The sequence below is a fragment of the Grampus griseus genome, assembly GCF_964374135.1.
Source record: "Grampus griseus genome assembly, chromosome: 11".
Taxonomy (NCBI): Eukaryota; Metazoa; Chordata; class Mammalia; order Artiodactyla; family Delphinidae; genus Grampus; species Grampus griseus.
This window is the reverse complement of record NC_139005.1, coordinates 43,431,867-43,443,409: the sequence shown is the minus strand read 5'-3', so window position 1 is coordinate 43,443,409 and position 11,543 is coordinate 43,431,867. Positions and strand designations below refer to the sequence as shown.

Here is an 11,543-nt window from a genome sequence, read left to right as displayed (position 1 = left end):
ATAGTTGAAGCTCCTTGATTGACAATTCCTTTGGGAAAAGTGTTGTGGATGAACTTTTGGAAAGGTGATGCCCTTTACGGCTAGAAAGGATCTCCAAGATCCTTACAGAGCTTGGCTTCTCACTTCTCAAGTCTGCAGAATTTAGCCCCGCTGTAAAGAATAAACTACAATCCCCAGCGTCACTTAGGGCTAATTTAGCACACCTTCCGGGAATTTTAGTATTTCCGGCGGAAGTGGCCGTAGCTACGCCAATCGCCTTCCCTAAACAAAGTAGACTACAATTCCCACAGCCCTCCGCGCCCAGGGGCGGGGGAAAGGAACCGGAAACCGGATGGGGCGCTGGACCAGGTAGGGAAGTGGGAGTCTGGGAACTTGGGGCTTTGGGGGCGGGCTGGGAGCTCCACGGGCTCCCCGTGGGTGGCAGGCGGGGAGTCGGGGTGTCTGTGTTTCGGGGCCCCTCGCTCCGTCAGGGGCTCGCCCGGCGCAGGGAGAGCCGAGCCCATGGAGCCGCCCGGAAGGCCTGCGGAGACGAGGCTTTCCCGTCGGGCGGAGCCCGCGGGCGGAGGTCGAGATTTCTTGTGGAGCTTAGCCGTCAGCCCCCTCGGAACTAGGAGGAGAGCTGAAATGTTGTTTCGGGGTCCATGCTCCATTATTATTATTGTTATCATTATTGGTTTAAGGATTTGTTGATTGTCCCTGTGGATTCCTGGAGTGCCCCCAAGGGACAGGGGAGTGGATAGTGTCTTGGATTCCTTCTGCACTTGCTGTGTTTAGTGTCAGAGAGCCTGGGTGGCCAGACGTATCGGTGGGTCACCCTCCATTTCCTTCGCACTTAATGTAATATGGCACTGTCATTTAGAAAGTATCTGCCTTTCTTAAGTCTGTGGCCCTGGGTGACTTTCGATAGGACATCTAAGTTTCTCCTTTGGTGGGCTTTCATGGTGTTTTGTTCAGGACATTAAAGCTGGAATCACAGTGTATAACAATTGTTTATCTGTCTTGTCACAGTCATTTATGAACCTGGCTTACATTTTATTCATTTTGGACTTCTTCCCCACCAGGAGACTACCACAGTGCCTCTCATGTAAGAGACTCATAAATATTGAAAAGTATAAATAAGTTAACAGCTGGTGGTAGGTTGGATGGAATTATTTCATAGAGAAGAGAGGTAAATGACTTAAGAGAACCCTAGAGATAAAACCAGGACTAGAATTTGAGTCAGTTGACACATAGCCTGCAGCTCTTGCCATCCGGTCAGGCTTTGAAATTCTGGAACACTGAAAATAAGACCTTGTCACTGTTTTGTGTACCCCCAGCCTTGCTGTCTTCAGCATGGGTCCCTAAAGATCAAAGGTAGGCTCAACTTAAGGCCTGAGAGAGGTTCCAGACTTGGAGCAGCCAACCTACTAATGTTGGCACTGTGTGGGGAGATGCAAATCAAGGGCCCCTGAGACTATTGAGTTCTCCGCAGCTCCCTTCTCAGCTTTTGTTTGAGTTCAATTGGCCGTGGGTAGCCACCCAGACAGATCAGTTAAAGACTTCTGAGATCAGTCTAGGGAAGGATTTCCTAAGTTTGGCCCTGATTTTTTTTTAAATTTTTATTTTATATTGGGGTATAGTTGATTTAAGATTTTTTCTCTCTCTTTCTCCCACTTTCTCTAGGCTAGGGTCAGAGAACAGGTTGATGGATCAAGCTGTTGTGTCAACCTTGAGGTCCCATCTCGGGGAAGAGGTTACTCTTGACCTGGGCAAGGGGTTGAGAGGGAGAAGAACCATGGTCCCTGCCCTGTGGGAGGCCCAGATGTGATGGAAACATGCCAGAGCCTGGCAAGCCCTCAGAAGCAAGCAGAGGGCAAAGCAGGCAGCTGAGCCTTGAGTGGACTCAGGATGTAGAAGTGGAGAGGAGTCCATCAGGAAAGGCTCCTGGGTAGAAGGTAGTTTTATTTATTTTTAAATTTATTTTGGCCGTGTTGCACAGCTTGCAGGATCTCAGTTCCCCAATCAGGGATTGAACCTGGTCCATGGCAATGAAAGCCCGGAATCCTAACCACTAGGCCACCAGGAACTCCCAGAAGGTAGTTTTAAACAGGATTGAAAAAAGATGGTATGGATACAGCTGAGCAGGTGTTTGTTGACTGCCTAATAAAAGCTAGGACCTTGGAGCTATGGAGGAAAATTAAACAGGGTCTCCTCTCTGATCTGCCTCAAGTCTAGTCTGAGAGGCCAGGTGTGAATTCATGAAGAAGCAGCTAACCATGGTGACGTGCAGTGGTTCTCAGCCGTCACCAACAATCAGCATCACTTGAAGAAGCCTGTTTAAAATACAGATTCCCAGGCCTCACACCAGCCGTACTTGGGTTGGGCGAGGCTGGGAAGGTACAGCAAATGGTGCAGCATCCTGAAGAGGGACGGCTTTACCAAAGGGATAGTTGGAGCTGCATCTGGAAGGGGATGTATGATTTGGATGTGTGGAGGGGTAAGGGACTCACAGTCCTGCTTCACTCAAGGAGTCTGTGAAAAATTGGGTTTGTAGAAATAGCATGTGCAAGGTTTGGGGAGCTGAGGTAGGAAGGGCGTTTTGAAAGTGTGAATGGAAAGGTCAGTTTGGACCACTGGGTTTGCATGGGAGTGATTAGAAGGAAGATTGGAAGGAATGGCCTCTGTGGGTTACAGAGCTCGCTGGGGTGCTCCCTCTTCCTGCTTCCCCCCTTCCCTCTTCCTCATCCTCTTCCCTTCCCCTTTTACCTCCCCCGGGCCGCCCTTTACACACAATATCTCATTCCATTTCTTATATCAATATTGTTAGGTGGATATTGTTTTTCTTAGTATTTGGGTGAGGAGACCTGAGGCTCTGGCCAGGGTTACCTAGCTTGTAGGAGTCTAGTGTGAGTCTGGTAATCGTCTCACTCACCACTGAGGATTCTTGAACGTGGGCAAGAAGCTGGGCTGTGGTTGCGGGGTTGTAGAATTAGGGTGGCCGATGGAACCGTCTAAAGCGAGATGGGTGTGGGTGGTGATGCGCACAGCCTTGAGTCAGATGGTTTGGGTTCAAATCCCAGCTTCGTTATTTGCCAAGTGCGTGACCCTGGGCACGTTGCTTGATCTTGCTAAGCCTCAGTTCTCTCCCCTGTAACGTGGGAACAGTAATACCCACCTCGTGGGGTTGTCGTGCACATCAGTGAGGGGTACCTGGCACGGAGCAGTTGCTCACCACCTGGAAGCTACTGTAATCCGCTCTGTAATTAGTCTCTGGGCTGTGGCTGTGCACCTGCATCCCACCCTTTAGCACATTGGTTTCCAGGACACAGTCCCTCCTGGCTGGGCTTGTTTTAGGTGCTGCAAGTTTGCCATGTAAATATTTATTGAAAACCTAGGCGTGGCCTAGGAACCAGTGACTCAAAACCTGTGCCTGATGGAAAGGAGGTTTGGAGTGGGGGATGGTTGGTGGTTATGGGTTGTGCTCACCAGGTAATATATAAAGAGAGAGGATACTTGAATCCAGAAGAGGAAGGGCCCTTCATTACCAGGAGCTGAGATGAGCGAGAGCTTGCCTGGAGGCTGGGGGTGACTGACAGTCTCTTCTTTTTTTACTTTTTTTTGCGGTACGCGGGCCTCTCACTGCTGTGGCCTCTCCCATTGTGGAGCACAGGCTCCAGACGCGCAGGCTCAGCGGCCATGGCTCACGGGCCCAGCCGCTCCGCGGCACGTGGGATCTTCCCATACTGGGGCACGAACCCGTGTCCCCTGCATCGGCAGGCGGACTCTCAACCACTGCGCCACCAGGGAAGCCCGACAGTCTCTTCTGAGCCCAGGAAGTGGTAGTAGGGGCCCTGGCCAGCCTGGATCCCTCCCACGCTATGACTGGGGCTGTTGGGGCCTCTGTCCATCTCTTTTCCAGGTGACAGTGTCATGGCTGTGCCCCAGGCTTTCCCGCCAGGGCCCCTCTGTGAGGGGGGTGCTCTGGTGGAGCCCCAGCCCTCCCCTCGAAGCTCGGCTGAGGGCTTCTTGGAGGAGGAGCTCCGGCTTAATGCTGAGCTGAAGCAGCTGCAGTTTTCTGAGCCCGTGGGCGTCATCTACAATCCTGTGGAGTATGCGTGGGAGCCGCATCGCAGCTACGTGACCCGCTACTGCCAGGGGCCCAAGCAAGTGCTCTTCTTGGGCATGAACCCAGGACCCTTTGGCATGGCCCAGACTGGGGTAAAGAGGTCGGCTTCCTCTGTTGGGTGGAGGGGGAGGCTTCAGGGTGGATGCTTGGCTGCGCGGGCTGTGGGGAGCCTGTGCGCGGCTGTGGACGTGTGTGGGCCCCCCCGCCCCACACACTGGCTCCTGTGGTCTCAGACACTCTCCCGGCCTCGCTGCCCCTAGTTAACCAAGCACATTAATGGTAGTTCCGCTTCCCCTGTGAGCTGTCCACTAATTGCCTCTGAGAGCCCTTCCTTCCGCCAGCCCCATCCTTTCCTTACCCTGCCGGATCTCCCCTCTCCCTAGAGCGTGCTTGAGTTCAGGAGAGGGACCAGGACTTATGGGGTCCGTGGGGAGACGGGTTGACTGGGGTGGGTAGGAAAGAGATGCAGGACTTTCCGGCAACCCGGGTTCTGCTTCTCAGCTTGAGGAGAGCTTCGGAACAGAGCAGACTCCAGGGCCTGCCTGCTTCCCTTGCAGACCTCCAGATGAGTGACTGCCCCTCCGTGCGGGTGCTCGGCAGGTGGGGGAGGGGAAGAGGCTTCAGGGCAGGAGGCTCAATTGCTTTTATTGATCCCAACTGGGGGCTGAAAGGTGATCCATGATGATCGATGGAAACGACAGCTTGAGGCTTGGGCTGAGAGGGCACCCAGAGAGCAGTGGTCAGCCCTGTCCTTGTGCCTCCTCTAGCTCTGGCCGCCTTTCTGTCTCGGGCCATCTGTCTGTCCCCCCTGCTACCCATCACGCCCTGTGTGGGACCACATATCCCCCATGTGCTTCCTGTACCTGGTCCCAAAGGCTCGTGGGGTAGAGGCAAACAAATAGATCCTCCTGGACCGCAAGCCACACGAACAATTGGAGAAAGAGGGACAGGCTCAAACCAAGGGCCAGGAATCCTTGTCTCAGGCCCTTGGGTGAAGGTGGTTGGAGTGGGGGGTGAGTGGGGTGCAGCTAGATCCTCTTGGAGGGTGGAGGGGGCTGGTTGGTGCAGAGCCCAGGCGTCAGTTCTCCAGTCTGAAGCCCTGGTGTGTCTCTCCTTCCCCACAGGTGCCCTTTGGGGAGGTGAGTGTAGTCCGGGACTGGTTGGGCATTGGGGGGCCTGTGCAGACCCCTCCCCAAGAGCACCCCAAGCGACCAGTGCTGGGGCTGGAGTGCCCTCAGTCCGAGGTGAGTGGTGCCCGGTTCTGGGGCTTTTTCCGGAACCTCTGTGGACAGCCCGAGGTCTTCTTTCGTCACTGTTTCGTCCACAACCTGTGTCCTCTGCTCCTCCTGGCTCCCAGCGGCCGCAACCTCACCCCCGCCGAGCTGCCGGCCAAGCAGCGAGAACAGCTCCTTGGGGTCTGTGATGCGGCCCTGTGCCGGCAGGTGCAGCTGCTGGGGGTGAGGCTGGTGGTGGGCGTGGGCCGCCTGGCCGAGCAGCGGGCGCGGCGAGCTCTGGCCAGCCTGATGCCCGAGGTCCAGGTGGAGGGGCTCCTGCACCCGTCCCCTCGCAACCCGCAGGCCAACAAGGGCTGGGAGGTGGTGGCCAAGGAGAGACTGAACGAGCTGGGGCTGCTGCCGCTGTTAACGAAGTGAGCGCCCCTGCGGCCTGCACAGGATGTGTTCAAGGTCCCCTGGGTCCTTCGGGGCAAGCAGATGGCCGCGTGCCTCCTGGACTGGAGCGAAAAGGTCCCCCTCGGCTCCCTGGTTGCTAGGACCTGCCGCGGCAGTTTGGACACTACTCCTGCTTGCCCTCCCGATTCCTGCCCGCCTCACCTTCCTTTGAGCGTTGCTTCTTTGGTCTGTGGTACCCAGCTCCACAGAGAGCCAGCACCTGCAAACTGCTCCACCTCAGTGTTTCCCTGGAGCCTCTCTTCGGCGGAGAGTGACCTGAACAGTGACTTCCGAGGTCATATTTGCCGTTTTAGAGAAAAGCTTCTGCCAGGATCCCCACCCGTCCTAGAATGGCTTCCTTCAGCTCACCCCTTGCCTCACAGGGACCAGGACAAAGCGTGGGTCATGGCTGCTGAGAGTGAGCTTCTGATGGGAGACTGAGGCTGCGTCAGAGAGAGACAATTCAGTGTGGCAGCGTGGGAACGGCCAGAAGACCTGGATTTCCATCCCAGCTTTGAGACTTGTGAACTTTATGACTTTGGACAAGTTGCTTGACCTCTCCAAGCCTCGGGATCCTCATCTATAAAATGGGGTCCCTGCCTCATGGGGCTGGTGTGGGGATTAACTGAGGTAACCCTTAAAAGTGCCTTGCGTAATGCCTGGCACGTGGGTGCTCCTTACACCTTTTCTAGCTTTCTTGCCCCCAGGTTGGGGAGGCACTGCACTGCACTACACAGGAAGCCCCTCTGACACAAAGACCCGGGTGGAGGTAGGGGCTGGGCCTCCACCTGTAGCCTGAGTGATGGGCAGATTCTTGCCCCACCAGAGATGGACTAATGAGTTATGACAAACCCAGCCTGTGATTTTTCTGTCTAAGCATTAAAAGCTCCTAAACACTTTTGTGTTGGCTCTTTTTCCCTCCTGCATGTCAGGTGTAGAAGGTGGTGGTTTATGTTTTCCCATCTCTTACCTCTTCCTGTTTGCAAAGGGTTCTCTTGGGTACCGGGGGGTGGTATGAACAGTCTCTAATTGCCTTGCCAAAGCTGTAGGGTCTCTGTTAGGGCCCTGTCCAGTGGTTTGTCTGCTACTTGGGGCACTGTGATGGGTGGATGGGAACCTGGTATCTCCAGCTGACTCATTTCTTACGTCTGCTGAATGGCTGCCCCTTTAGTAAGGGCTGGGAGAGTGAATTCAGTTGGGGGCAGAGACCAGCTTAATAAGGAACACATGGTTGGACTCTAGCTCCTAGGACAGGTCATCTCCAGCTCTCAAATAAGATTATTTATTTATTTATTTATTTATTTATTTTTGCGGTACGTGGGCCTCTCACTGTTGTGTCCTCTCCCGTTGCGGAGCACAGGCTCCGGACGCGCGGGCTCAGCAGCCGTGGCTCACGGGCCCAGCCGCTCCGCGGCATGTGGGATCTTCCCGGACCGGGGCACGAACCCGTGTCCCCTGCATCGGCAGGCGGACTCTCAACCACTGTGCCACCAGGGAAGCCCAATAAATCAGATTTTTAATACGTGTCCCCCCCATTGTATAATAAGTAATTTGAGTGGCCTCCATTCTTGGTTCTTGGGAGGGAGCCTCTAGATCCTCAGAATTTCCCAAGTGCTGGGAGTTTGTCATCCATGGTGGGACCCTCAGACCACACTTGAGGTTATGCTGAAATTTGACTCAGGAGGGCTGACCATTCCCGAAAGACCAACAGTGTGATTAGAGGGCTGGGGCTTCAAGCCAGGTGATATCAGCCTGCCCTCCAGAGAGAGGAGGCAGGACTGAGGCTGAGCTCAGCCGCATGGTCAATGATTTCAATCACTTATGCCTGCATAATGAAACCCTAATAAAGACTCTGGACATGGAAGCTTCAGTGAGCTTCCTGGTTGGTGAACACATGGATGTGTCAGGAGGGTGATGTGTCCTGACTCTGGGAGAAAGGACGTGGAAACTGGGAGCCTGCCAGATCTTGCATTATGTGTCTCTTCATTTGGCTGGTCCTGATTTGTATCCTTTATAATAAAACTGTAATTGTAAGTGGAGTGCTTTCCTAAGTTCTGTGTCATTCTAGCAAGTTATCGAGCCTGAGGAGGGTGTGGGAACCCTTGAATTTGTAGCCAGTTAGGCAGCAGTGCAGGTGGCCTGGGGACCTCCAAACTTGAAGTTGGCATCTACAGTGAGGGCAGTCTTGTTGGGGGCTCTGCCCTTAAACCTGAGGGGTCTGTGCTAACTCCGGGTGGTTGGCGTCAGAATTACATTACAGCTTTGCACCCCCATGTTCCTTAGACTCCTTTCCTCTCTTTCTAAGTAGTTATTGCCCCAGTTAGAGCACTAGAACTGGGCACTGGAATAATTGCACAGAGATAAGAGCCATTGTTCTCTTATGTATTTAGCCAAGGTAGTCAGGGAGAGCTTTCTGGAGGAGGTGGCATTTCAGATGGCTTTAGAGACTGGGAAAGTTTTGGAGAGCTTAGTGAAGAGCATTGTTCAAGGGCTGGCGAGTAGATTAATGTTGACTTGGCCCAGTTGGGAGAACAAGGTGGAGAGCTAAGTTGGGGCCAGCTTGTGAAAGGTCTTGAATGCTAGACTAATCTTTGAGAATTTGCAGTCCAGTGAAGGAAGTGAGATGCACAGAACATGCACTTAAAACACCCAACAGATGGGGGATGGAGGGGCAAGCCATACAGGAGGCAGTGTAGGCGCAGTGGGGTCAGGAATGGGAAGGGAGGGGATTAGTGTGTAGGGAAGATGTCTCAGGGGGATAGAGTTGGTTGGGGTGAAAGCCTAGCATTGGGGTGAGAATCACAAGGTCGTGGAGGTAGCGTTGGGCAGTGCGTAGAGGCTCTTGAATAGTAGTGACCAAGATGATGACTTGAAGGCTTAGGTGTGTCAGAGTCACTGCTGGATCTGGCTTCTAGAGGGTTGTTGCCCTCAATTCTTGGGGTGCATCTTTTCAGGGAGAGGCTGAATAGGGTCCTGGGCCTGCTTTTTCCCAAGGGCACCATGTTAGTCTGCTAGGGCTTCCATAACAAAATGCCACAGACTGGGGGGCTTGAACAATTTATTTTCTCACAGTGCTGGAGGCTAGAAGTCCAAGATGTAGATGTCAGCAGGTTTGATTTCCCCTGAGGCCTCTCTCCTGGGTGTGCAGGTGGCTGCCTTCTCGCTGTGCCCTTCATGGCCTTTTCTCTGTGTGCACCTGCCTGATATCTCTCTTCTTAGAAGGACACCAGTCATATTGCATTAAGGTGCCACCCACCCTTATGACCTCGTTTAACTTGGCTTCAGTAGGAGTTTGGGGGAGTCACAAATCAGTCCATAACAGGCACCTAAAATCATGTCACCGCTTTTTCTTCCCTGACCAATGTCAACCTCTAACGAATGGGTACTCCATGCCTTTCCTCCAGTCTGGGCATGGAGGCTGGTGTGGTGGCTTAGCTGGCTAATAGGCCTTAAAATACCAGACTGGCCCCTACCCCCCAATCCATTTTAGAACAGTTTCTTCAGTACATGTGAGAGTGTCCTTAGGGAGGGGAAGCTCATTGTTTTCTCCTGGGCCAAAGGGCATGGTGATGTCAGCTGCTACCAAACAATATTGTAAGGGAATTCCCTGGCTGACCAGTGGTTAGGACTCAGGTGCTTTCACTGCCCGGGCCGGGGTTCAATCCCTTGTCAGGGAACTAAGATCCTGCAAGCCGCACGGCGTGGCAACACCCCCCACCCCCGCCACACACACACACAATGTTGTGAGAAGTATTTTAAAGCCAAATTGAAGTGATTTGGGATCATCAGGAGTTTTGCAGTCTGATATGTTGGCCACTAGCCATGTGTGGCTGTTTAATTAAAATTAAGCAAAATAAAAAATTCAACTCTAGTCACTTGCCGTATTTCAAGTGCTCAGTAACCACACGTGGCTAGTGGCTACTGACTGGACGATGCAGATGCAGAACATTCCATCCTCTTGGAAGGTTCTGTTGGATAGAACTGTGAATCAGTTCACCTGTAGAGGTTTTAAAAAAGGCAAGCATCCCAGCTCCACTTTAAGAGATGTTAATTAGGGAGGTCTGAAGTATAGCCTCGCATCTATTTTTCTCTTTGTGCTGTGGATATGCAGCCAAGGTGAAGACAGGATTGCCCTGGATGCCCTGAAGGCAAGGAGAGAGCCTCATATTCCCTTCCCCGTATGTAACCCCACACCTGGCACAAAGTTGGTGTCCAGGACGAATGCACATCTGGGTGCCCGCATCTGGGTTTGGAGATCTACCCCAGGGTGCCCATCCAGTAACATGAGTATCTCCAGAGTTTGTTGTGTTTGCCCAGTGATGGTGACGCGAATTCCGGTTCAGAGAAGTGATGGGGTCTTCAAGGTCCCACTCCAACATGTATGTATGCGCACACACACGCACACAATTACACACACTCAACTTGATAGAAACCAAGCTGTGCTTGGGGTGGGAGTGCTTCTGAGACCTGCAGGATGGAGTGTGTTGGGGAGGAAAGGGGCTCTTCCTGTTTTTTTTTCTTACTGAAACAGGATGGCCTAAAGCAAGATTGAGTCTCTTTTTAAAAATAAATTTATTTATTTATTTATTTTTGGCTGTGTTGGGTCTTCGTTGCTGCACGCGGGCTTTCTCTAGTTGCGGCGAGCGGGGGCTACTCTTCGTTGTGGTGCACGGGCTTCTCATTGCGGTGGCTTCTCTTGTCGCGGAGCCGGGCTCTAGGCGTGTGGGCTTCAGTAGTTGTGGCTCGTGGGCTCTAGAGCGCAGGCTCAGTAGTTGTGGCACACGGGTTTAGTTGCTCGGCGGCATGTGGGATCTTCCCAGACCAGGGATTGAACCCATGTCCCCTGCACTGGCAGGCGGATTCTCAACCACTGAGCCACCAGGGAAGACCCAAGATTGAGTCTTGAGTTTGACCACTGTGTGGTCCTTGACTTTCCTTTCCCAGTTTGACAAACATTTATTGATGTCTGCTATGTGCCATTCCCCACGCTAGACACTGTAGGGAGTGACAGAGGTGAATTAGATGATTCTTTGCCTTCATGTTGCTCACTGTCTGGTGCTGGGAGATACAAGCATATAATTATAGTATAAATCAAACAGAAAACGTGCTGTGAGCAAGTTCTAAACACAGTGCTCTGGGCACACTGACTGAGGAAGGGATTAGCCCTCAGTGTGGATAGGAGGCTGTGTGCCACTGAGAGAGGGCAGTGATTGGAAAGTTCTTCTCTCATCACTTGCTCAATCTTGCCACCTCCATGGCATGGGTGTTCGGAAAAGGAGAACACCCAATGGTGTCAGATTGCCCCAAGAATTTCTCAGCCCCAACTGCAAGGTTGCGGGGAGGGGCTCAGGGGCCAGGATTGGCCGGAACCAGGTGTTGGGCGTGGCTCTATGGGAGATGGGAAATGGGGCTTCCTTTTTGATCTCTTGTTCTGTGAACCTCTGGGATGGAAAACAGCAATAGCTGTGTCAGGGGGTGTCCAGGTGCTGAAGCAAAAAAGGCCAGAAACTCAGCCTGGGCATTGCCGGGCAGAGAAGATGAGTGGAATGGAGGGAGGGAATAGAGATTGTGGCCCGGCCCAGACTAGGTCTCAATTCTCCAAATATTCCTGTTTGGGAGGATGTAGGCCAGCTGTTTTCTATTTTTTCCTAATGCCCCAAAGAAGGAAATAATTTCAGTGGGAGCATAAGACATTGAGGTTAGACACATGGATAAACGTCCCAGCTATGACCATCAGGTGATACAGAAATAAATTGCTTTGGGGGAGG

General features: G+C 52.8%; 1 protein-coding gene across 3 annotated transcripts; it reads left to right on the top strand.

Moving 5' to 3' along the window:
• Nucleotides 1–315: 315 nt before the first annotated feature.
• Nucleotides 316–6,664, top strand: SMUG1 (single-strand-selective monofunctional uracil-DNA glycosylase 1; the record flags this gene model as incomplete). Of its 3 annotated transcripts, none has more annotated exons than XM_082665871.1 (3): nucleotides 316–348; nucleotides 3,899–4,197; nucleotides 5,230–6,664. In XM_082665871.1, 2 exons carry the CDS (start codon nucleotides 3,910–3,912, stop codon nucleotides 5,755–5,757), a joined length of 816 nt encoding a protein of 271 aa, XP_082521997.1. In that variant the 3' UTR covers nucleotides 5,758–6,664. The 3 variants fall into 3 exon arrangements, with proteins under 3 accessions (XP_082521997.1, XP_082521998.1, XP_082521999.1); XM_082665872.1 differs by having other exon boundaries at nucleotides 318–348; nucleotides 1,663–4,197; XM_082665873.1 differs by lacking the exon at nucleotides 316–348 and adding an exon at nucleotides 1,015–1,084.
• Nucleotides 6,665–11,543: the final 4,879 nt, after the last annotated feature.